Source organism: Hyla sarda, chromosome 3, assembly GCF_029499605.1.
Source record: "Hyla sarda isolate aHylSar1 chromosome 3, aHylSar1.hap1, whole genome shotgun sequence".
Classification (NCBI taxonomy): Eukaryota; Metazoa; Chordata; class Amphibia; order Anura; family Hylidae; genus Hyla; species Hyla sarda.
This window is the reverse complement of record NC_079191.1, coordinates 365,018,124-365,045,293: the sequence shown is the minus strand read 5'-3', so window position 1 is coordinate 365,045,293 and position 27,170 is coordinate 365,018,124. Positions and strand designations below refer to the sequence as shown.

Genomic DNA, 27,170 nt, shown 5'->3' with positions numbered 1-27,170 from the left:
TTATACATAGTTATTAAGTCTCCCCTAAGCCTTCTTTTTTCTAAACTAAACCCTAATTCTGATAATCTTTCTGGGTACTGCAGTCCTCCCATTCCCCGTATTACATTGGTTGCCTGTCTTTGAACCCTCTCCAGCTCCACTGTATCTTTCTTGTATATTGGTGCCCAGTACTGTACACAGTATTCTATGTGTGGTCTGAATAGTGATTTGTACAGCTAGGCCCCTATTGATGCACCCCTTGATTTTATTTGCCTTGGCAGCAGCTGCCCGACATTGGTCACTACAGCGAAATTTACTGTTAACTAAAACTCCCAAGTCCTTTTCCACGTCAGTCGTCCCAAGTGTGCTCCCATTTAATACATAATCTCAGCCCTGATTTTTCCTCCCCATGTGCATTACCTTACATTTATCATTTTACATTTATTTAGCACTTTAATTTCAATAAAGTACTCTTAATTCATACCCTACATGGTGTCTTTTTTGCCCACTAAAGGCTGATCCTCGATCGTGGTTTTGGGCACAGGGCGCAAACCACCCTCCCTCCCTATGCGTCACACAACCTTTTACATAGGGGATGCCCACTAAAGGCTGATCCTCGGTTACGGTTTTGGGCACAGTTCCACCGCTTTAGGTATATGTGTATTGGTGTGTTACAGGTGATAATGAAGATTAGCAGTACTTCTCTCAGGTAAGTCTTTTCTATTACAGTACGTGGTTTAGCCCTGACCACAATTAAAATATAACATTATGTATCAAATACGGTAAATTACGTAAATGTAAAAAAAAAAATACCAAACCACAGAATTGCAATTTTTATAATATCCCAGAAAAAAGTCACAGGGGTCAAAAATGGCAAATAAAAAAAGTTCCGATTTTTTTTTTAATTAGTAAAACATGACGGAAACTATACAAATATGGCCAAAGTATGAAAACAACATGTTAGCTCAACCACACGGTAATTGGAGTAGAAAAGAAAACCACCAAATTTGCTAAATTATCTTTTACTATTTCAATTTCACTTTACCAATTTTATTTATATATACATATATTACATTTTTTGGGTTAGGAGAATATGTTATGGAAAAATAAAATTAAAAGGTATCAATATAGTAGGTAGTTATGGCTATTATAGGGCGAGGAGGAAAAAAATTTGTGTAAAAGCAAAAATTGGCCCGGACTAGTAGATCATCATGAGGGACAAGTAGATTTTGCTCCGTTTTAGTAGTTTTTTAATAAATTTCCACACTCCTTCCTGATCTTGTTAAATTTTATATTCCTCCAACTTCACTGCCCCCATCATGATAACCCCCCCGCCTTCATTTTTATTATTGTTTAGTTTGTTTAGTTATCCCTATTTTCTGCTCAGTCTCAGTGAGATTCACAGACTGGGAAGGGGCGTTATCCAGCAGGCTGTGACATCATCTGAAGCCATACAGGGAGAACTTCCTCCCTCAGCACTCCGATTGGAAAAGGCTGAACCCCACATGGTGATCGGGGAGGTGTAGAATACACCCCCAATCACCTCCTGTATCTATGGGGAGGTGGTGATTCCATCACCACCCCAGGAACGCTGCTATTGTCGTCCGACCAATAGCAGCCAGCAGGGGTGGGGTTAATGTCCCCTTCTTGCAGCTCTGCTCGCCCACCGCGTTCAGTCAGCGGGCAGATATGTGAGAAGGAGCCAGGGACCCCCCTGTGAAGATCTGAGCCCCTCAGGGCTGAAGAGAAGATGTATAGTGCAGGGTGAGATTGCTAGTAAAAGGACAGGTTGGAGGTAAAAAATAAAAAAGGCAAAAGGCAAAAAAACGAATTTCCCCTCCTGACCCCCTAATAGGTCCTCAAGGGTCCGCCACAGATTTTTCAGCGTGACACGGGCCCTATTATGGTTTCAGGGTGCTGCATTTGCACCCCAGCCCCCCCATTTTATTTAGAATCACACACTGTTATATATAAAGTTAACACCAAGCACATAGCACAAAGTTTAGAGTATATGAGGGACGAGATTCCCGTATTGAACCACCAGAATGTACCCCCACTCTGGGTGTTAGCGGGAAACTAATTTGGAACCTTGTGCACCCATTGTTGGATAAGGGTTACCACCTTTACGTGGACAACTTCTATACCAGCATCCCTCTTTTCACATCCCTTGCCGCCAGATCCACGTCCGCTTGTGGGACCATGCGGAAGAACCAGAGAAGCCTCCCTCTAAATTTTATCCAGACACCCACGGGTGAGTCCTTCGCGCTTCCCCATGAAAACCTGTTTCTTGTCAGGTATAAGGATAAGAGGGATGTCCTTATGCTGACCACAATTCATGGTAACAGCAGCTCACCTGTCCATGTGCAAGGTACTACAACAATGGTCCTCAAGCCTGATTGTATTCTGGACTACAATCAGTATATGGGGGGAGTTGATCTTTCTGATCAAGTCCTCAAGCCATGCATCACCATGTGGAAAACACGGGTATGGTACAAAAAAGTTGCGATCTACTTGGTACAGGTTGCCATGTACAACTCTTTTGTACTGTCCCAGCACGCTGGCAACACAGGGACATTCCTCCAGTTCCAAGAAGAAGTCCTAATGGCCCTGATCTTTGGTGACCGGGAAAGAGCAGGCAGGAGTTCCCAAGGAACTGAAGTTATAGGTGCCAGGAGAAAAAATGCAGTGTTGTGTGAGTGAGTGTGCCCAAAGTCCAGAGTACATTCCAAGTTTTAACCCCATAAAACCACTAAATTGCCCAAAAAACTCTTAACAAAAAAATAAAATAAATAAAACTGATAAGACCTCTGGGAGTATTTTTTCCAAAAATGGGTCAATGAGTCACTATCATCAGCAGCGCTCTCTCTCCACTTGAGCAGGGTGCGCATCTCCACCTGAGCAGGGTGCGCATTTCAGGCAACAGGTTAGGGATGGCAACACACATCACATTCCCAGAATGATGATTCAGAGCATAGCTTTTGGGGTGGGCATATTTTTTAGTTTTGGCTATGCTCTGGGTCATCATTCTGGGAACATAACCTGTTTTATGATTTTATGTCCCACTGTACTCCATTTTAGTAATCTACCCAATGTAACGCTCCTTGAGGGGGGGTCCTGCTGTTCTGGCACCCAGATATGAGGTTTGCCCTTACTCCAAAGAAATGTACTTACAAATTTACAGTGACATTTTCTCCTGTTACTACTTGTGAAAATGAAAAACTTGGGGTAACCCCAGCATTTTAGTGTAAAAAATTAAATGTTTCCTTTTCACATCCCACTTTAACATTTATTAAACACATATGGGATGTTAAGGCTCACTGTACCCCTTGTTATGTGCCTTGAGGGGTGTAGTTTCCAAATTAGTATGCCAAGTAGGGGTGTGAATCGGCAATAATTTGGCGATACGATACGTATCGCGATACACGTATGACGATACGACATATATCCCAATATATCCCGATTCTGTTTACGAGACAATATATCGCGATTATAAAAACATGTCTTTTACACTTTTATTAAAAATGTATTTTTATTTTTTTTATACACTTTATTAGACTTTTAGGAGGAATCATTAGATTCCTCAGACAGATGAATAGAGTTCTATTGAACTCCATTGATCTGCGATCCATTGATAGAGCCTTGTCAAGCCAGGCTCTATCAATGACAGAGCCACGGGACAGCAGAAAGCAGAGGTAAGCCCTCTGGCTACCTCCACAGTGAATCGCTTGCGATCGCGCTGCGGGGGGGCGATCCACCCCACTAGCCCACCAGGGAGCAATCACAGATCCCTTTAGATGCCGCTGTCAGCTTTGACAGCGGCGATCTAAAGGGTTAATAGCCAGCCGCGGCGATCGCCGCATGCTGGCTATTAGCGGCAGCCCCCGGCTACTGAAATCAGCTGGGGGATGCAGAGTATGGAGCGGCCAGGAGTCGGGAGCCCGCTCCATACAGACTGCTGAGCGCTGCATGCTGGCTATTAACGGGGGACTCAGAATATGGAGCGGGCACGAGTCGGGAGCCCGCTCCATACACCCAGAGCACCGCTGTGAGGTGAGATTTCCAAACCCATGCACCGCCACGCTTGTCAGGTCCGGCCCTGCACGAGCCAGAAAAATTTACCTGCCCGGCGCCTTCAACTGCATGGCCTGGGCATCGGGAGATATTCCACATCCCTAAAAGGATTGATTCAAAAATATTTTGAACAGATACCGTATTGCCAAATAAAAAAATCACGATAATCGAGTGAATAGATTTTTTCTTACACCCCTAATGCCAAGTGTTTATTTTTTTTATTTTTGCTGTCCTGGCACCATAGGGGCTTCCTAAATGCAACATGCCCCCCACCCCCCATTTCAGCAAAATTTGCAAATGTGACTCCTTCTCTTCTGAGCATTGTAGTGCGGCCGCAGTGCACTTGACGTCCACACATGGGGTATTTCCATACTCTGAAGAGATGGGGTTACACATTTTGGGGAGCATTTTCTCCTATTGCCCCTTGTAAAAATTTTAAATTTGGGGGAAAACCAGCATTTTAGTGAAAAATAAATAAAATAATCATTTACACATCCAACTTTAACGAAAAGTCGTCAAACACCTGTGGGGTGTTAAGGCTCACTGTACCCCTTGTTACGTTCCTTGTGGGGTGTAGTTTCCAAAATAGTGTTTTTTGTTTTTGTTTTTCTTGTTCTGGCACCATAGGGACTTCTTAAATGTGACATGCCCCCGCAAAACCATTTCAGAAAAACTCACTCTCCAAAATCCCACTGTTGCTACTTCCCTTCTGAGCCTTGTAGTGCACCTACAGAGCACTTGACATACACATGAGGTATTTTTACTCGAGAGAAATTGGGTTACAAATTTTAGGAAAATTTCTCTCCTTTTACCCCTTGAATTCAAAAAATGGGTCTACAACAACATGCAAGTGTAAAAAATGAAGATTTTTAATTTTCTCCTTCAATTCGCTGCTATTCCTGTGAAACACCTAAAGGGTTAAACTTTTTGAATGTCATTTTAAATACTTTTAACGGGTGCAGTTTTTATAATGGGATCATTTATGGGGTATTTCTAATATGAAGGCCCTTCAAATCCACTTCAAAACTGAACTGGTCCCTGAAAATTTTCGATTTTGAAGCCCTCTGATGTCCTCCAAAAGTAAAAACATTTCAACTTTATGATGCAAATATAAAAGTAGACATATTGTATATGCAAATGAATACATAATTTATTTGGAATATCCATTTTCCTTACAAGCAGAGAGCTTCAAAGTTAAAGAAAATGCTAAATTTTGCAATTTTTCACCAAGAAACGATGCAAGTATCGACAAAATTTTACCACTAACAAAGTAGAATATGTCACGAAAAAACTATCTCAGAATCAGAATGAAAAGTAAAAGCATCCCAGAGTTATTAACACTTAAAGTGACACTTAAAGTCAGATGTGCAAAAAAATGGCTGGGTCCTTAAGGTGTTAAGCACAAATAAAAAAGTAAACTTTTTTTAAACACGTTCATTAGAAAGATTTTTTTATTTACCATAAGGAGTACAATTGCAAAAAAATTTTTAATGATACTGCCCATGTAAGCCTTCGTTAAAGGGGTACTCCAGCGCTATTCAAAGGATAGGGGATAAGATGCCTAATAGCGGGGGTCCCGCCGCTGGGGACCCCCGTGATCTTTCACGCAGCACCCAGTTCCCATCAGCCCCCGGCGCATGTTCGCTCTGGGTCTGATGACTGCCGATCACGGGGCTGGAGTATTGAGACGTCATTGCTCCGTCCCCTTGTGACGTCACGCTCCACCCCCTCAATGCAAGCCTATGGGAGGCGGCGAGACAGCCGTCACGTGTATGTACAGAAAGAGAAATGTATTTCTACAACTAAGTATGGACAACAAGGAAAAACCAGTCTAAATAGTGCTATATAAGGACCCGTGGGTTGTTCATGTTATGCTATATGAGGTCTCTGTAAAAATACCTCTGTACAACCACAGCCTAAAAGCACAACAGCACAACTTTGCTATTTTGTCTTCAACAACTGCAAGCAATGCACTTCCATGCAGTTCAGCTGTACAACTGCTGTTTTCAGCCATGCTGCTGCATGTCCCTTTACCATTGCAAGTCATATAATTAAAAACATTTAAATAGTCACAATTTTTTCAACAAACTTTGCAGTTTCTTCTGGAAAAAAAAAAAAGCTTAGCAGTTTCCTCCTTTGTAGGCTCAATTTGTAATTATTAGTAGCTCCTTAGCTTATGGGTGAAGACTAGCTGCTATGATGTTTCCTATATGCAGCACACATACAGAAGTGTTGATCCTGCTCCCACTCTCAGAAGCATGATTAGCATAAAGGACATTACAGAGCACTAATGAGCAACATATGCTGTCAATCAGGTATTGGGGTGAGCTATAAATAACACTGACTAGATAGTCTGTTTTTCTCCCCTGCATCTGTATATGCCAACCCTCAGCCTCTTCAACAAACACCCCTTTCCATAGACATCTATGGGCATGTAGTCTTAGTCTGTGAGCTGATCAGTCTCACCCTTAGCAGAGTATTTGTAGAGTGAATAATGAAATTAGGAAGATGAGGGGGACCTAATATAGAGAGGCTTTTATATTACAATGTTGTCTTATATTTACTTGTACTATTGAATTGTGCAAAGTTTGTTGAAAAATTAGTGAGCATTTAATTTACCTGCCGGTACTTAGAGATGTATTTCTACAACTGTCAGATAAATACCTTTTATGTTCACAACCTAAGTATGGACAACAAGGAAATACCATTTAGGCTAGGTTAAGACTACGGAATGTCCGCCTGCAATTCCTCTTTGAAATTGCAGGCGGAAATTCCTCTTGCTAAAATGTATAGTCTAGTGAATGGGTTTCCGTTCACAAATTCAGACTTCGGAATTTGTGAACGGAAAATCAACTTGGAAACCTGGAAATCAAAGCATCAATAAGGATGGCCACTTAGAAACCTATAACAACCTTGAAGGAGTTGCATGCTTCTGAGATTTAAAAAAAAGTTGCTCGCTGGCTTTGCCAGTACACGTTTTATGGCAATGAGAAGGCACATGTCAGCTAGTTTCCCAAGTCATTTTGTGTCCCTTAAAAGAGATTTCTTATCCAAATTTCTGAAAAAACGTATACGTTTTAGATCATGGGGGGGTGCAACCGATGGGACCCCCTGCAATCTCCTGTAAGGGCCCTCTGTTCTCCGTGGAAGCGGCGCATCACGCCCTCTCCATATATCTCTATGGGAGAGTAGAGCTAGGCGGTATACCGGTTCATACCGGATACCGTTTTTTTTTCGTCGCACGATATCAATTTTTGCCCATACCGGCATACCGGTCGGGCCCCTCCCCCCCACCCCCGAATGAATTACTTGTGACGGAGCCGCAGGATGTGCGGGAGCCGCTGAGCTCACGTGCGGTGCACATCCCCGCTCCCCCTGCAGCTGCCGCTTGTTCTCAGTGATCAGAGCCAGGGGAAAGCGCAGAAACTTCATCCCCTGGCTCTGATGTTTCCCTCAGCCCCGAGCCTGCTCCCTGCTCAGCCCCCCTCTCCCCTTCTCACAGGCTATTTGTTTATCATACCAGTCCCCAAGCGCAGGCTCTGCAGGACCTCCTTCCCCCTGCAAGCACTAAATGTGACAGGCAGGCACAGGACATCTTATCTTCATCCCCGCTCTGTTCTTTGATCCCCGAGCAGGGACGGGTATCAGAAGCTCTGCCGTGCCCGTACATTCAGTGCTTGCAGGAGGAGAAGGCTCTGCTGATTCTTACATTCCCATCCCTGCTCGGGGATCAGAGAACAGAGCGGGGATGAAGATAAGATATCCTGTGCCTGCCTGTCACAGGGGGAGAAGGATCTGCACCGGCTGGGGACAGGGATTATAAACTGCAGCGGCGGACAATGTATGTGAATAGCTGACAGTGCGCCCATGGGGGGAATCACGATAGCGCTGCGGCTGACAGTTAACCCCTTCCCCGCTATAGGGGCAGTGCGCACGGTCCCCATGGCGGGGAAGGGGTTAACTGCCAGCCGCTGCACTTCTACACTGTTTCCAACATGGTACCACGGTAATACCGTGATACCGCCATAACCTGAAAAAATACCGTGATATAAGTTTTAGGTCATACCGCCCAGCACTATGGGAGAGCTGTTCGGCAATCTTTGGCTCTCCCATCTTGGGGCGGGGGTCATAACACGAGGGCCCCTACGGGAGATTCTCTGAAGTTGTATGGAACGGCAGCATCCATGCTTGGCCTTTGCTTCTCTCACTCCCATGCGACTTAAAACGTATACGTTTTTCAGAATTTTGGAGGATGAGACTTCTCCTTTAACTTAGACACATCAAGGCACCTTTGCAGAAAAGATGATGTTGTCATGTGGGCTGCTCTCTGCCAAGCAAGGTGCTTATAAGTAGATGGCTTTTACCACCATATATCACAAAAATGGAGGTCCCTTGTGCCAAGGTTAAATGGAGCACCAGTATGCATTCTAGACTGCCGCTCTATTCACTCTGAGCTATCAATGAAAGTCTCAGAGAGTGAGAGAAGCAAAGGCCAAGCATGGGTGCTGCCGTTCCATACAACTTGAGAGAAAAAAAGAGAAAAGAGACAGGAGGACAGCGCCTGGCGTAATTCTGTGAGAACCAGACAATTTACAAAGGATACGCAATATAGGTGTTGTGCTCACCTGGCAGGACACTCGGGTTCATGCACGTAACCCCTCCGTAAGGGGTACAGACGTATGGATCTCGAGCTGCAGCCTGCAACTTGTGGGACCGGTCACCTTCCAGGGGTAGGGGTCGGTCTTGTAGACAACTGTATATGGCGAGGAAAAAAAACTCTGTTGCCCTGGCGCTGCTTTCATACGATCCACTTCAAACTCTGTTACACGGGATATGGTATAACCAATATGTTTTTATTTCTCCATAAAAACGGTTAAAACATATGACAAATGGCAACATGTTGCCATTTGTCATATGTTTTAACTGTTTTTATGGAGAAATAAAAACATATTGGTTATACCATATTCCGTGTTACGGAGTTTGAAGTGGATCGTATGAAAGCAGCGCCAGGGCAACAGAGTTGTTTTCCTCGCCATATACAGTTCCATACAACTGGGAGACAAAGGATTCCATTCTCATTCACAGTGGGGAGGGGGTCAAAGCAGTAAGACCCCACCGATCAGCTAGGAGTTACCTATCTTGTAGATAAGTTAGAACTTTGATTCTAAAGATAACCCCTTTAATAGTGCCCATCCAAATGCAAGCAGAACATAGAATTTCCAAGTTTTGCAGAAGCTCAGACTTCTCATTTCCTAATATATGGATGATTTTATGCTTTCAGTAGAAATCCTCTTTACAATATGCAGCATTTTTCTTCTTTGTGTGGTTAAGTATAATTAGAAGACACATTTTGTGCACCTGAAGAAAGGTCAGAAAAAAAAGTATATATAAAATGTCTACTCCCCAGATGGAGACATTAAGAGTACACATGATCTGGTTAAAAGGAACAGACAATGTGAAGAGGCCACCGACTTACAGTAACGAAGATCAACTTGAAAGAGATGCAAGAGCTAAAATGAAACAAAGAAATATATATGTAACTTTTTCGCTTCTGCGTCTCCCTCAAGATGTTCTGAAGTGAGTCTTCTGAGTGACAACTTTCTGCTTGCCTTTCAGCCAAACTTTAAAAAATGAGAAATAATGAATTGCGAATTATATTTGATCAAATTCCACTAAATTCAAAGGCTATTTTCACAGATTGCACGTATGCTACTATTATTCCTGCAAATATGGACCCTTTAGATCATATTTTTGACACCCTTGACAACAAGACTATACAAAAAAAGTTTTGTTTTTTTACCTGCTTCACAATGTGCAGATATCCCTGCAGCACTTTCTTTAACTGCCAGCTGCACTCTAACCTGTGGATATGTAGTAAATAAGATGGAATTACAGCACAGTAAGGCATTAAATTAAGCATGCAATGTAAGAGACCACCCTGCTTTCTACCTGACAGGGCCCAATGAGGGATGAGATGCCACTAGGACTTTTTAGGCAGCTGTTTTGTAGGGGCAATGGCAGCTTCTAGTTAAAGAGGACGAGATAGGACATCACTGGGGCCAGTGATTGGCTCAGCAACCGTAGGACACATTTGGTGCTTCCTGGGCCCAGGTAACATGCTGCAGCTCAGGAAAAGAATCACACTGGGGACTAGATGACACCGTGGGATCGCTGGAGATGAATAGACTGATTCCCGAGACCTCCGGCATGGAGAATTCCAGGAATCCGTCTGATTACGTGAGGCAAGTCTCAAGCTACGAGATTGCCACAAAATTTAAAGGATTACTCCACTCCCCAGCATTCAGGAACTCAATGTTCACATTGAGCTCCTGAACACTGTGTGTAGGCATCCGTGTTCATGCCTGCCCCCTTGTGACGTCACAGCCTGCCCCTCAATGAAAGTCTATGGGAAGTGGCCGTCACGCCCCCTCCCACAAACTTGCATTGGGGGGCAGAGCGTGATGTCACATGACGGGGCGTGGCGTCACGAGGGGGCGGGCATGAACACGGAAGCCTGCACACAGCATTCAGGAACTCAATGTTCTGGATGCTGGGGAGCAGAGTAACCCTTTTAATGTATTATGCCACAGGAGCAAAAAGATAGTAATGCTTTAAAGGGGTACTCCGGTGGAAAAAAAATCAAAGCAACTGGTGCCAGAAAACAGATTTGTAAATTACTTCTATTTAAAATCTTAAGCCTTCCAGTATATATCAGCTGCTGTATACTACAGAGAAAGTTGTCTACTTCTTTCCAGTCTGACCACAGTGCTCTCTGCTGCCACCTCTGTCTGTGTAAGGAACTGTTCATAGTAGAAGCAAAGTGTCTCTTGAGCACCTTGTCCTGAGGAAGGGCCCATTACGGGCTTGAAACGAGTTGAATGTGCTATAATAAATGCCATTTTGTTCACTACCAAGAGCTTGATCTCTCTCCATCCATTTGGTTTAGTGCTGCAGAAAAATATCCGTTTTTACTTTTGTGCACCTTTTATCATCAATGACTGATCCCAGTGACCGGGAGGATTGCGAGCTGCAGGACCACTGATACCCACTCTACATGCGAAAAGAGGTGTTGTGCTCTCAGCGCAACACTACATGGTGAGTGGGATTCTTATACTCTCTCTGGAATACAATTGTTAAATTTTAGTTCACTAGGGGCGCGTGTCCTTTTTCTCTTTTTTCTCTCTGTCTGTGTAAGGAACTGTTCAGAGTAGAAGCAAAGTGTCTCTTTGTCCTGAAAGCTATCTAAATGTGTCAGCAGTCTGGAATGTGAATTGCAGTTGACAGATTCCCTTTAAAGAGGCATGGTCATTGTGAAAAACTTTTTATATATTATGGAACTAATCATAAAATGCCTTTTTACAGTATAAAATATATTTTTTTTAAATTTCAATTTTCCCCAGAACTTAAAAGTAAAAATAGCCGCCACTGAGGGCAATCTGTCTTTATCCAGACAGACTGGTCTTGATTTTGCAACATACTGGATACCAGCCGTAAAGCGTGCCGGTACCCAGTATAGGCGATCCCTGCTGTATGAGATACAGTCTATGCGTGGGCACGCACTGCCTGTGAACAAGTGCAGGGAGTGCAAAGTAATCCCGCAGTGTAAAACGGGGGGTCAGAGCCAGGAAACCACTCATGAGCCCTACAGAAGTATTTGGCTACCCCACCAGACACACAAAAATTAGATGTACATGGTCAGGATTAGGTACTGAGTAATATATCATTTTTTTTCTTTTGCACTATGACAGGTACGCTTTAACACTGCCTCTGCCTGACCACGTGCTGCTACTGCTTTTGGGGGGGGGGGTACACTAAATGTAGTGAATAAACCATATACATTAATGTAGCCATTGACTTACATTAAGTAACATAATGCACACTTATACTTTACATTACACAGCTATCATTTTTTCCTGTTAAATTTTGAAAGATGTAAAAGTCTAGAATACTGCGTTTTTTGATCCTTCTAGCTAAACATAGTATAAATACGCACTGGGGACAGGGCCTATTACCTTTAGATCTAATATCTAATGTTTCATTACTTCACACACACACAAAAAGAAAAAATACACTGAGTGGCATACCTGGCATTTTGTAGTTGTAAATCTGCTGGCAAAATGACCCTGAGTCGAAAGTCCTTTTCCTGTTAGAGGGGGGGAAAAAGCTAATAAAATAAGACATTATAAGCGCTCATAACATCAGTACTGTACACACTGTGCATCACTTCTAACTAAACAATCATACACGCTAGTACAAAAGGTGAACAAAACATGACACCATCTATAAATGTGCATGTATTAAAGAACAGCGTTGTATCATATGATGCTTTCAGTTCAAGATTACATGTAGGAGCTATACTCAGAATAGCTACGTTCCATTTACTGTGTTAGCCTCTTGTTGTCAGTCTATCACATTTGTGTAAAAGTTACTGCAAAAGCTTTAATCCCTTAACGACAATGGACGTAAATGTACGTCATGGTGACGTGGTACTTAGCGCAACATGATCTACATTTACGCGCCGCCATGATCGCAAGCACCGGAGCAGTGCTCGCGTCATGCCCGGCAGGTCCCGGCTGCTATCAGCAGCCAGGGACCCGCCGGTAATGGCTGACATCCGCGATCGCGCGGATGTCCGCCATTCACCCCCGTGACCAATACAGATCACGGCATCTGCGGCAGTGCGGCACTTTGAATAGATGATCGGATCGCCCACAGCGCTTCCGCAGGGATCCGATCATCCAGCATGGCGGCCGGAGGTCCCCTCACCTGGCTCCGGCTGTCTCCCGGGGTGTTCTGCTCTGGTCTGAGATCGAGCAGACCAGAGCAGAAGATCACCGATAATACTGAGCAGTGCTGTGTCCTATACATAGCACTGCACAATATTAGCAATCAAACGATTGCTATAGATAGTCCCCTATGGGGACATAAAAAGTGTAAAAAAATAAAATAAAATAAAGTAAAAAAAAAAAATGTAAAACAAAAAAGTAAAAAAAAATTAAAAATCCCCTCCCCCAATAAAAAAAGTTAAACGTCCGCTTTTACCATTTTACCCCCCAAAAAGCATTTAAAACAATTACTACACATATTTGGTATCGCCACGTGCGTAAAAGTCTGAACTATTAACCCCTTAAGGACCGGGTTTTTTCCGTTTTTTGCATTTTCGTTTTTTCCTCCTTGCCTTTAAAAAATCATAACTCTTTCAATTTTGCACCTAAAAATCCATATGATGGCTTATTTTTTGCGCCACCAATTCTACTTTGTAATGACGTTAGTCATTTCGGCCAAAAATCTACGGCGAAACGAAAAAAAAAAAATCATTGTGAGACAAAATTGAAAAAAGAATGCTGTTTTGTAAGTTTTGGGGGCTTCCGTTTCTACATAGTACATTTTTTGGTAAAAATGACACCTTATCTTTATTCTGTAGTTCCATACGATTAAAATGATACCCTATTTATATAGGTTTGATTTTGTCGTACTTCTGTAAAAAAATCATAACTACATGCAGGAAAATTAATACGTTTAAAATTGTCATCTTCTGATCCCTATAACTTTTTTATTTTTCCGTGTATGGGGCGGTATGAGGGCTCATTTTTTGCGCCGTGATCTGAAGTTTTTAGAGGTACAATTTTTGCATTGATAGGACTTATTGATCGCTTTTTATTCATTTTTTCATGATATAAAAAGTGACCAAAATGCACTATTTTGGACTTTGGAATTTTTTTGCGTGCACGCCATTGACCGTGCGGTTTAATTAATTATATATTTTTATAATTCGGACATTTCCGCACGCAGCGATACCATATATATGTTTATTTTTATTTACACTGTGTTTTTTTTTTTTTTTTTTTTATGGGAAAAGGGGGGTGATTCAAACTTTTAATTGGGGAGGGGTTAAATGATCTTTATTCACTTTTTTTCACTTTTTTTTGCAATGTTAACGTTACGTCATAGGTCCTTAACAGGCTAAAATATATTGTTAATTATTCCGTACGGTGAACGGCGTAAACGTTAAAAAAAATTTAAAAATTCCAAAATTGCCGCTTTTTTGTCACATTTTATTCCCAAAAAATAAAAATAAAACCTAAGAAAAGTGTTACTGATAAAAACTACATATCATGCCGCAGAAAATGAGCCCCATATACGGAAAAATGAGAAAGTTATAGGTGGTCAAAATAGGGCAATTTCAAACATACTAATTATGTTAAAATGGTTTGAGATTTTTTTTAAGCGGTACAATTATAGAAAAGCATATAACATGGGTATCATTTTAATCGGATTGACCCACAGAATAAAGAAAACATGTAATTTTTACCGGAAAGTGTACGGCACGAAAACAAAACCTTCCAAAATTTGCTAAATTGCGGTTTTCTTTTCAATTTTCCCACATAAATAATATTTGTTTGGTTGCGCTATACATTTTATGGTAAAATAAGTGATGTAATTACAAAGTACAATTGGTGACGCAAAAAACAAGCCCCATATGGGTCTGTGGATGGAAATATAAGAGAGTTATGATTTTTAGAAGGCAAGGAGGAAAAAGAAAATGCAAAAATAAAATTGGTCTGGTCCTTAACGACGCAGGGCGTAAATGTACGTCCTGGTGATGTGGTACTTAACGCACCAGGACGTACATTTACGTCCTGAGCATAACTGCGGGCATCGGAGCGATGCCTGCATCATGCGCGGCAGGTCCTGGCTGTGGATCGCAGCCAGGGACCCGCAGGTAATGGCAGACACCCACGATGTCCGCCATTAACCCCTCAGATGCCATGATCAATACAGATCACGGCATCTGCAGCATCGCGATCAGTTAACAGGATGATCGGATCGCCCGCGGCGCTGCCGCGGCGATCCGATCATCCTCCCCCGCAGACGGAGGTCCCCTCACCTGCCTCTGCTGTCTTCCGGGAGTCTTCTGCTCTGATCTGCCTTCCCGCAGACCAGAGCAGAAGATGACTGATAACCCTGATCAGTGCTATGTCCTATACATAGCACTGAACAGGATTAGCAATCGAATGGTTGCTATAAATAGTCCCCTATGGGGACTATAAGAGTGTAAAAATCAAAGTAAAAAAAGTAAAAGTAAAAAAAACATTTGAAAAACCCCCTCCCCCAATAAAAACGTAAATTGTCCAATTTTCCCTATTTTACCTAAAAAAAGTGTAAAAGAAAATTATTTTATATACATATTTGGTGCGTAAATATCTGTACTATTAAAATAAAATGTAACTGATCCTGTACGGTGAACTGCGTGAACGTAAAAAAAAAAGTCCAAAATAGCTGCTTTTTTTCTTCCAAAAATTTTTTATAAAAAATGTAATAAAAGATTTGTATAAGCAAATATGGTATTATTAAAAAGTACAGATCACGGTGCAAAAAATGAGCCCTCATACCACCGCTTATGCGGAAAAATGAAAAAGTTATAGGTCTTCAAAATAGGGGGATTTTAAACGTACTAATTTGGTTTAAAAGTTTGCGATTTTTTTTTAAGCGCAACAGTAATAGAAAAGTGTATAATCATGGGTATCATTTTAATCGCATTGACCCAGAAAATCAAAAACACATGTCATTTTTATCATAAATTGTACGGCGTGAAAACAAAACCTTCCAAAATTTGCAAAATTGCGGTTTTCTTTTTAATTTCCCCACACAAATAGTATTTTTTTGATTGCGCCATACATTTTATGGTAAAGTGAGTGATGGCATTACAACGGACAACTGGTCGCGCAAAAAACAAGCCCTCATACTAGTCTGTGGATGAAAATATAAAAGAGTTATGATTTTTTGAAGGGGAGGAGGAAAAAACGAAAGCGTAAAAATAAAATTGTCTGAGTCCTTAAGGGGTTAAAGGGGTACTCCGGTGAAAATCTTTTTTTCTTTTAAATCAACTGGTGGCAGAAAGTTAAACATATTTGTAAATTACTTCTATTAAAAAATCTTAATCCTTACAGTACTAATTAGCTGCTGAATGCTACAGAGGAAATTCCTTTCTTTTTGGAACACTGATGACATCACGAGCACAGTGCTCTCTGCTGATATATCTGTCCATTTTAGCAACAATGCATAGCAGATGTATGCTAAGGGCAGCATGGTGGCTCAGTGATTAGCACTGCTGCCTTGCATTGCTGGGGACTTGGGTTCAAATCCCACTAAGGACAACAATAAATAAAGCGTTATTATTATTATTATTATAATAACGTCAGCAGAGAGAACTTTGCTCGTGATGTCATCAGAGAGCATTCCAAAAAGAAAAGAATTTCCTCTGTAGTATTCAGCAGCTAATAAGTACAGGAAGGATTAAGATTTTTTAATAGAAATAATTGACAAATATGTTTAACTTTCTGTCACCAGTTGATTTAACCCCTTAATGACGCAGGACGTATATTTACGTCCTGCGCCGGCTCCCGCGATATGAAGCGGGATCGCGCCGCGATCCCGCATCATATCGCGTCAGTCCAGGCGCTCATCAACGGCCGGGACCCGTGGCTAATACCACACATCGCCGATCGCGGCGATGTGCAGTATTAACCCTTTAGAAGCTGCGGTCAAAGCTGACCGCCGCTTCTAAAGTGAAAGTGAAAGTGACCCAGCTGCTCAGTCGGGCTGTTCGGGACCGCCGCGGCGTCCCGAACAGCTGACCGGACACCGGGAGGGCCCTTACCTGCCTCCTCGGTGTCCGAATGGCGAATGACTGCTCCGTGCCTGAGATCCAGGCAGGAGCAGTCAAGCGCCGATAACACTGATCACAGGCGTGTTAATACACGCCTGTGATCTGTGTAAAAGATCAGTGTGTGCAGTGTTATAGATCCCTATGGGACCTATAACACTGCAAAATAAATGTAAAAAAAAAGTGTTAATAAAGGTCATTTTACCCCTTCCCTAATAAAAGTTTGAATCACCCCCCTTTTCCCATAAAAAAAAATAAAACAGTGTAAAAAAATAAATAAATAAACATATGTGGTATCGCCGCGTGCGTAAATGTCCGAACTATAAAAATATATCATTAATTAAACCGCACGGTCAATGGCGTACGCGCAAAAAAATTCCAAAGTCCAAAAAAGCGTATTTTGGTCACTTTTTATACCATTAAAAAATGAATAAAAAGTGATCAAAAAGTCCGATCAAAACAAAAATCATACCGATAAAAACTTCAGATCACGGCGCAAAAAATGAGTCCTCATACTGCCCTGTACGTGGAAAAATAAAAAGTTATAGGGGTCAGAAGATGACATTTTTAAACGTATAAATTTTCCTGCATGTAGTTATGATTTTTTCCAGAAGTGCGACAAAATCAAACCTATATAAGTAGGGTATCATTTTAACCGTATGGACCTACAGAATAATGATAAGGTGTCATTTTTACCGAAATATGCACTGCGTAGAAACGGAAGTCCCCAAAAGTTACAAAATGGCGTTTTTTCTTCAATTTTGTCGCACAATGATTTTTTTTCCGTTTCGCCGTGCATTTTTGGGTAAAATGACTAATGTCACTGCAAAGTAGAATTGGTGACGCAAAAAACAAGCCATAATATGGATTTTTAGCTGGAAAATTTAAAGGGTTATGATTTTTAAAAGGTAAGGAGGAAAAAACGAAAGTGCAAAAACGGAAAAACCCTGAGTCCTTAAGGGGTTAAAAGGAAAAAGGTTTTCACCGGAGTACCCCTTTAAGGCCAAAATGGGCCTGGTCCTTAACCTGTTCAGGACCCCGGGCGTACCGGTACGTCCTGACACCCTGGGTCTTAAGGACGTATCGATCAGCATGCACCCCGCGCAAATGCCCAGGGGGGGTCATCGGACCCCCCTGTGTCGGTGATCGGCGAAAATTGCAAGTGAATTCACACTTGCGATTTGCGCCTATTCCGGGTCATACGAGTCTATGGTGACCGCGGTTATCCAAGACACCTACGATCCCCCTGAAGGGATAGGAGTGAGGTGGCAGGGGTGCCATCCCTCCTATACCTGCTATTGATCGTCAAAAGCGACGACCAATAGCAGATCGAGGGCGGCAGGGTTAACTTTCATTTTCCCCGTTCTGCCCAGCCACAATAGGATAGCAGGACGGGGAAACTGACAGGAACCGGGGCGCCGAAGTCCACTTACCCATCGGTGGAGGCTGCAGGACGCGAATGGCTGCGGTGATCGGCGCGGGCGGTATGTCCTGCGGCAGAAGAGGACGGCTCCCTGGATCCGACGGAAGCCGGCGAGTTGCCTAGCAACATCTGGAGGGCTACAGTTTGAGACCACTATACAGTGGTCTCAACACTGTAGCCCTCCAGATGTTGCAAAACTACAACTCCCAGCATGCCCAGACAGCTATTTGGGCATGCTGGGATTTGCAGGTTTGCAACAGCTGGAAATCTACAGTTTAGAGACCATTGCACAGTGATCTCTATACAGTAGCACTCTAGATCTTGCAAAACTACAACTCCTAGCATCCCCACACAGCTGTTTGCTGTCTGGGCATGCTGGGATTTGTAGTTTTCCAACATCTGGAGGTCCACAGTTTGGAGATCACTGTACAGTGGTCTCTAACTGTAGACCTCCAGATGTTGCAAAACTGCAAATCCCAGCATGTTGTAGTTGCGCACCTCCAGCTGTTCCATAACTACATCTCCCAGCATCAGTACATGCTGGGAGTTGTAGTCTTGCAACGGCTATAGGCACACTGGTTGGAAAATACTGAGATAGGTAATAGTACCTAACTGAAGGTTTTCCAACCAGTGTGCCTCCAGATGTTGCAAAAGTACAATTCCCAGCATGCACGGTCTGTCAGTACATGCTGGGAGTTGTAGTTTTGAAACAGCTGGAGGTTGCCCCCCCCCCCCCCCATGTGAATGTACAGGGTACATTCACACAGGCAGGTTTACAGTAAGTTTCCTGCTTCAAGTATGAGCTGCGGCAAGTTTTAGCCGTGGCGCAAATTTCTAGCGGGAAGCTCACTGTAAACCTCTGCCAGTGCGAATGTACCCTAAAAACACTACACTAACACATAATAAAGGATAAAACACTACATATACACCCCCTTACACTGTCTCCCCCCCCAAAAAAAAATAAAAAAGAAAAACGTATTGTACGGCAGTGTTTCCAAAACGGAGCCACCACCTGTTGCAAAACAACAACTCCCAGCATTTCCGGACAGCCACTGGAGTCACCCTGTTTGGGAATCACAGGCGTAGAATACCCCTATGTCCACCCCTATGCAATCCCTAATTTAGTCCTCAAATGCGCATGGAGCTCTCTCATTTTGGAGCCCTGTCGTATTTTAAGGAAACAGTTTAGGGTCACATATGGGGTATCTCCGCACTCGGGAGAAATTGCACTACACATTTTGGGGGTCTTTTTCTCCTTTTACCCCTTAGGAAAAGGAAAAGTTGGAGGCTACACCAGCATGTTAGTGTAACATTATTTCTTTTTTTTTACACTAACATGCTAGTGTTGCCCCATACTTTTTATTTTCACAAGTGTTAAAAGGGGGGAAAAAAAGACCCCCCAAAACTAAAACTCCCAGCATGCCCAGACAGCAGATTTGTAGTTTCGCAACAGCTGGAGGCAACCTGGTTGGGAAACACTGCTTTAAGGTCTCGTTCATACCGCATTTCTGCAGTATGCTATGGGTGTCAATTGGCTCTACATCAAAAAAACGTGTGCCAATGTATACTGTGGAGGCCCCATTCATCTCAATGGCTGAAATCGAGTCACCTAGTGATCACATCCGTGCCATGTCCCGCTAGTATACGCCAATCTGGCAGGTCACATTTGCACAGCGGCGGACTATTATAGACCTTCAAATTGGCGCATACTAGGGGACGTTTCCTGAAAGGGAGTACCAAGTGACTCAGTTTGGGCCTTAAAATAAATGGAGCCGCTACAGTATAAGTGGGCATTCCTTTTTTGACACCAACAGGAGGAACAGGGCATAATTTTTATGCTCAACAGCAGTGGTTCCGAACCAGAGTACCTCCAGCTGTGGCAAAACTACAACTCTCAGCATGCCCTGATAGCCAAAGTTTTGCAACAGCTGGAGGCACACCTGTGGCTCTCCAACTATTGAAAAACTATAACATTTAGCTGTCGGGACATGCTGGGAGTTGTTTTTCCACAGGTGGAGAGCCACTGGTTTGTAAATACAGGTTTATAGTAAGCGCTGTATTGGGGGAACCTGGCACTGTTACTAGAGAACACTACACTGTGACTGGTGCTGTTATTGGGGGCTTTGGGCATCACTGATTATTGGGGACCGCTAGGCGGCGCTGTTTAGGGGGAGTGGTCAGCAGTTAAGGGGCGGGGCGGGGCGTGTGTCTCCGCTATAGAGCGCAGCACACCAGGGAGCCTCACTATCACGCTGCGCTCTACCTGCGCCTGGATGAAGCCATCGTACACTCTCCCGCGCAGATCCTGAGGTAGAAGCAGCGGGCACTGACTGAGCAGCCCGTCACCCATCCCGTACACTCCGCTCACTCCACACTTCCCGCCAACCAGAGTCACTGACAGGAGGCTGTGCACGTGATAAACACCGTCCCACAACAGGAACACGAGGGGTTAGGCGCGATCACGTCATTGGGAAGGGGCGGGGTTAAAGTTTTGCGGAGAGAGACAGAGCGCAGGAAAGCGCCTGCTAGGTAGAAGCTGTGGACGTCGTTCTCAGCGGGGCGGATCCTGTGAGGAAAATGGAAGTTTTCTCATTTTTTTAAGTTTGGGCTAAGCTTTCATTTTACCAGCGCAGTAAGCTAAGCTGTGATTGGTTGCTATGGGCGATAGAGAGAATATTACTGTAAGAAAGTTTTTATCATGTCACCCAAATCAAACTGTGATCTAACGTAAAGCCTATAAATTACCAAATATTATGGCATAAAAGCATTGGGCATATAAGTCACTGAATCTAGGAGAGACCTATGTGTTGTCGCTTTATATCAGTGGTTCTCCATCTGGGGTACAAGTACCCCCAGGGGTATTTAGCAGTTCTCCAGGGGTTACTTGAAAAAAATCAGTGTATACATAAAAGGTTGCAGCAGCACTCTTGGTCAAAAATGGAGGCTCTTAGCGCACTTTTGATCAAAACGTGTCCCCCTTTCACCACATGGAGGTGGCATCATTTCGGATGGGACCTTAACACTCATTTCACTCACCTCTGCTGGGCATATGGCCTCTGACCAGGGCCAGATCATCATTGGTGCTCTGGGCCGGCAAGGGGCCCCTGTCACACTCGGGACATCCCTGTGTCCAGAAAACTCTTTTCAGGACACAAGGATGTCCCGGCGGTTACCTCTCTGCGGCGCCCCCTGCGTTAACTTTAAAAACGCAGGGGCCACCGGGAGGAAGCGCACGCATAGAGCGGAGCATCGAGGAGGACGCGTGCATGGTAAGTGACCAGCGGCACGTCATATTCATTGTTCCGACCTTCGCTCCCGGGACCTACTGCTATGGCTCATAAGCCATAGCAGTAGATCGTGACCCCGGACCGGAGGGGCGGTGGTCGGACCACTGAAGTGCAGTACACAGGCATACAGCCTCCAGCCATACACTGTATATAGCTGGAGGCTGTATGTCTGTGGGGGAACTGTACTGCACCTAAAGTGGGGGAGGTATACTGCACCTAAAGTGGGGGAGGTATACTGCACCTAACGTGGGGGAGGTATACTGCACCTAACGTGGGGGAGGTATACTGCACCTAACGTGGGGGAGGTATACTGCACCTAAAGTGGGGGAGGTATACTGCACCTGAAGTGGGGGAGGTATACTGCACCTAACGTGGGGGAGGTATACTGCACCTAACGTGGGGGGGAGGTATACTGCACCTAACGTGGAGGGGGGGGGGGAAACTGCACCGCACCTAAGGTGGGGGGGGGGAAATTGCACCGCACCTAACGTGGGGGGGGGGGAAACTGCGCCGCACCTAACGTGGGGGGGGAACTGCGCCGCACCTAACGTGGGGGGGGGAACTGTACTGCACCTAATGTGGGGGAACTGTTGGGGGGGGGGTGTCTTGGGGCCAACATAAGGAAGTTCTCCGTCTTCCAGGTAGCCTTAAAGGGGTACTCCGCCCCTAGACATCTTATCCCATATCCAAAGAATAGGGAATAAGATGTCAGATAGCGGGGGTCCCGCCGCCGGGATCTCAGCTGCAGCACTCGCCTGTTGCGGCTTCCGGAAACGCTGGAGGCTTCGGCTCCCGACCATGGTGATGTCATGATCTCCCGTCACCGTGGTGGTGAGGCATTAGGATGAGAGCCTCCGGCGCTGCCGGAAGCCGCAACAGGCGGGTGCTGCAACTGAGATCCCGGGGGTCCCCAGCGGCGGGACCCCGCAATCTGACATCTTATCCCATATCCTTTCGATAGGGGATAAGATGTCTAGTGGCGGAGTACCCTTTTAATCTGGCCCTGCCACTGACTGGGTGACATGCTGGATCCACTGTAAATTGAAAAACCTCCTGTGAAAAAGGGAGAGGTGCACGGCTAGAGAGGGTGCCACTCCCCCTAAATTGCACAGCAAAAAACAAAAAGAAACATAGCCAGCACAATTACCTAATACATGGGTGATCAAAAAGTGCGCTAAGAGCCTCCATTTTTTAATCCAAGAGTGCTGCTGCAACCTTCTTTTTTGTATACACTGTATTTGCCACAGCAGCGTGCACCCGTGTATTAGGTAGTTGTGCTGGCTATGTTTCTTTTTGTTTTTGCTTAAAAAAATCAGTAATGGCAGTAACTGGTCTGGACCACTTTCAAATAAATGGTAGGCTGAGGAGCGGAGCAAGAGGACAGCAAAGGGGAAGCGTGGGCACTGGGCTGCTGTGGGCAGTAACTACCATCAGCTTTCGTTGCTCCTCTACCCCTGCAGACCGGGGACCTACTGTAATGAGCCATAGCAATAGGTCCCCAGAGCAGTGGAGCAACAAAGCGGGACAGTATGGTGGCCTACAACTATATATGGGGGCAGTTTGGGGGCCTACAGCTATATTTGGGGGCACAGAGGGGGCCTTACAACTTTATGGGGATGCAAAGCGGGGACTATTACTGTGTGTGACAATAAACATAGGGAGTTTGTATATTTTAATAGCGGTCTAGGCCAGATAGTGAAGAAAAGAAAACTACTACGGTTAGAGAAGACCTCACCTGTAAATCGGGGGACTGGGGAGATAGGGAGAGGAACAGGGGGCCTGTTATAGAGGAAAGTAAAGCATATGAATTATACTTTAACCATTACAAAATGTCTCTAATATGGGGGTAACATTTTTTGGGAATGGGCTGTCAAGGGGTACTGCAGAGTTCTCCGAAGACTTATATTTTGAGTTTGTCTCAATCACATGACACAGTCAGAAGAAATCTTGCGGAGTACGGACTTTACCCGCATCGTTTTCCTGATCGACAGAGGTGTGAACACTCACGCCAAAACAAACTTTTGACATGTCAAAAGTTTTGACCACATAGAGTCTCACTTCTGAGACTGGTTAAGATCACTAATTATAATCTGGGGATGTTCATGGCAGTGCCCGCCTCACTCCTCTGCAGTCAAATCTGACCTTTTTGCTATGCCATTTTAAAAGGTTGGATCTGGCAGCCAGCTCAGGGAGTGGAATGCGATGCTGCACACTTCCCCAACTTGTAACTAGTGATCACAGTGGGTCCCAGGAGTGTCAAAGGGTTATTTTAACCCCTTAAGGAAACGCACCGCAACTGTACGGCACTGTAGTGAGATACTTCGTGTACATTTACGGCGCGGCTGTGAAGCGAGCGCAGGACCTGCGCTCGCTTCATGCACGGCGGGTCCCAGTGGCTGTCAGCAGACACGGACCTGCCGGTAATGGCGAACATCAGCGATTGCGCGGATGTCCACCATTAACCCCTCGGATGCCGTGATCAATACAGACCACGACATCTGCGTCAGTGCATCACTTAAAGGGGTTGTGCGCTGCCCTGCAGTTCGGAGCTCTGCTCACAGCGTCCGGAAGTTCATTACTCCGAACGTTGTGTGCGGGCTTCAGTGTTCGCAACCGCCGGCCCCTTTGTGACGTCACGCCCGGCCCCTTTGTGACGTCACGCCCGGCCCCTTTGTGACGTCTCGCCCGCCCCCTCGTGACGTCTCGCCCGCCCCCTCAACGAAAGTCTATGGGAAGGGGGCGCGACTTTGGTAGAGGGGGCGGGCGTGACGTCACGAAGGGGCCGGGCAAGACGTCACAAAGGGGCCGGGCGGGACGTCACGCCCGGCGGCTGCGAACACGGAAGCCCGCACACAGCGTTCAGAGTAATAAACTTCCGGACGCTGTGAGCGGAGCTCCGAACTGCAGGGCAGCGCACAACCCCTTTAAAAAGTACCTATCATGAAAAAAACTTGCATCTGGGACGTTTTCCTAAATGCATATCATTTAAAAAAATATATATTTTATTGAGAGATTTATGTTTGAAAAATCCACCACAAGGGGTCTCCATAGATAGTCTTTTATAGATTTCGGACTCATGCCTGGGCTGGCATGAGTTGGACATCTCAGACTGCAGCTGGGCCACGTGACATGCACAGCACTGTTCCCTGCCTGTCAATCAGACAGGCGGGAGCGTGCCCTGTGCGCGCAGCAGAGCAGAGAGCACTTCTGACATGGTCGGCCGTGTCATCAGGCTCCTACTGCCTGAGAAGGAGAGCCGACTTGCGCTGGCCATATATCAGTGCAGCGCTGCTCTGAATGAGGATCGGGTCTGCCTTCCTTTTCTCTGATCTGAGGTCTTCTTAATCCAAGTAAGTGATGGGCATACATCCTATCACAAATAAGGTCCCTCCAGCTACTAGTAGTAGTTTTGCAATAGCTGGAGGCACCATGGTTGTGAAACACTAATATACAGTCATGGCTGTAAATGTTGGCACCCCTGAAATTTTTCAAGAAAATTAAGTATTTCTCACAGAAAAGGATTGCAATAACACTTTTGCTATACACATGTTTATTCCCTTTTGTGTGTATTGGAACTAAAACAAAAAAGGGAGAAAAAGAAGTTAATTGGATATAATATCACACCAAACTCCAAAAATGGGCTGGACAAAATTATTGGCACCCTTTAAAAATTTTGGATGAATAAGATTGTTTCAAGCATGTGATGCTCCTTTAAAATCACCAGGGGCTGGTAACAGGTGTGGGCAATATAAAAATAACACCTGAAAGCAGATAAAAAGGAGAGAAGTTCACTTAGTCTTTGCATTGTGTGCCTGTGTGTGCCACACTAAGCATGGACAACAGAAAGAGAAGAGAACTGTCTGAGGACTTGAGAACCAAAATTGTGGAAAAATATCAACAATCTCAAGGTTACAAGTCCATCTCCAGAGATCTAGATTTGCCTTTGTCCACAGTGTGCAATATTATCTAGAAGTTTGCAACCAGTGGCACTGTAGCTAATCTCCCTGGGCATGGACGGAAGAGAAAAATTGATAATAGGTGTCAACAGAGGATTGTCCAGATGGTGGATAAGCAGCCCCAAACAAGTTCCAAATATATTCAAACTGTCCTGCAAGCTCGGGGAGCATCAATGTCAGTGCGAACTATCCGTCGACATTTAAATGAAATGGCAGTAGACCCAGGAGGATCCCACTGCTGACACAGAGACATTAAAAAGCAAGACTACATTTTGCCAAACTGAACTTGAGTAGGCCAAAATTGTGGACAGATGAGACCAAGATAGAGCTTTTTGGTAAAGCACATTATTCTACATTATTTCATACAGTATTGAAATTCTAATACCATGAACATGCTTTTCACCTTCGAATATGGAGGAAAATCTCTTAACTTCCTCTATTAATTTATCTCTTCAGGGTCAAGAGTTAGTTACATCTGGGTACATAAAAAACATTGCAAAAAAATTCCTTCTTACACTATTCTTGTTCACATCCACACTATGTAAAAAAACAACATTCCGTATTCTCAATTCATTCGCCTGAAAAGGATAAATAGCGATACTAATAAATACTATGAGCAAGCTACAGATCTAAAAAAACATTTAAAAGAAAGAAATTATCCCGAAAAAATTATAGAAGAAGCATTTCAAAAAGCAGAAAAAAGAAATAGAACAGAACTCTTGATTCCTAATAGACAAAAATCTAAAAACAAGGAAAAAAGTAATAGAAGATTGATTTTTTCTTGATAATAGCCCTATGAATAACAAAATAAAAAATGCTATTTTGAAAAGCTGGTTTATTTTGGAACAAGATCCTCTATTAACAGATATAGCAAAAAACAAACCAATAGTAACATTTAGGAAAAATAAAACTATCCAAGATTACATAAAAAAAGAGAAAAATATCCTCAAACCTAATTCAGACTGGTTATCTAAACAAATACCACACGGCAATTTTCCATGCGGTAATTGTAACTATTGTAGATACATGTTACGTCAAAAACACCTTAATCTAGGAGGATATAATATAAATGTGAACCATTTTATATCTTGTAAGAGCACCTATATTGTTTATTGCCTCATTTGTGAATGCGGCCGTTACTATGTAGGACAAACCAAAAGAAATGTATGTGTTCGTATACGTGAACACATATATTCACTAAAAACAAAAGTAGGTGCAACCAGATTTATAGCTCATATGGATGATTGTCACAGAGGTAGAGCAGAAGAATTTAAATTTGCAGGGATACAGCACATACCGCAACAACCATTAGGTGTGAACAGACATCAGAAACTACTACAATGTGAAGCCAATTGGATCACTAAACTCGGGGCTTTAGGACCAAGTGGTTTGAATGAAAGAAACAATTTCAGTTCCTTTTTGTAGATACAGGACATTAAATGGTTTTTATCTTTGTTTTTACTATATAAATGTTTTGTTATTTATGTATATTTACCTGGTGTTGGGTCACTCCTCCCCTTCCCCTCGCTATTTATACTGAGATAGTAATTCAGAGATTGAGGAAACGGAAGAAGCGTCACAGACGAGAAACGTTGCGGTAGTTCCTTAACACTTCGGCCGCAGAGCCGCTAGCTGCTCCCCCTCCCTGCTCACCTGGGTGTATTTTTTTGTATTTTTTATGGACATTGCTACTACGCTGAATAAAGTCCGAATTCCTTTTAAAGTCAATTGGTGAGTGCAGACATTTTTCTTCTTGCATAAGATATCGATATACATTATTCTACTGT

General features: G+C 43.9%; 1 protein-coding gene and 1 long non-coding RNA gene across 5 annotated transcripts in view; one reads left to right on the top strand and one right to left on the bottom strand.

Moving 5' to 3' along the window:
* FANCL (FA complementation group L) overlaps positions 1–27,170 on the bottom strand; it is a 193,038-nt gene that overhangs the window by 119,547 nt on the left and 46,321 nt on the right. The window contains exons 1-3 of one of the 4 annotated variants that reach the window (XM_056567712.1): positions 20,404–20,607; positions 12,135–12,193; positions 9,851–9,911 (exon numbers count right to left, since the gene is read on the bottom strand). In XM_056567712.1, coding sequence (XP_056423687.1) covers positions 9,851–9,911; positions 12,135–12,193; positions 20,404–20,490 — 207 coding nt within the window. In that variant the 5' untranslated portion in view covers positions 20,491–20,607. Of the gene's footprint in view, positions 1–6,669; positions 6,731–9,850; positions 9,912–12,134; positions 12,194–20,403; positions 20,608–27,170 lie in introns of those variants that run through there. The other 3 variants (XM_056567713.1, XM_056567716.1, XM_056567714.1) reach the window with 3 other exon arrangements.
* LOC130362749 (uncharacterized) overlaps positions 20,629–27,170 on the top strand; it is an 85,385-nt gene continuing 78,843 nt past the window's right edge. The window contains exon 1 of the long non-coding RNA XR_008891553.1: positions 20,629–20,821. This is a non-coding gene — a long non-coding RNA (uncharacterized LOC130362749). The remainder of the gene's footprint in view (positions 20,822–27,170) is intronic.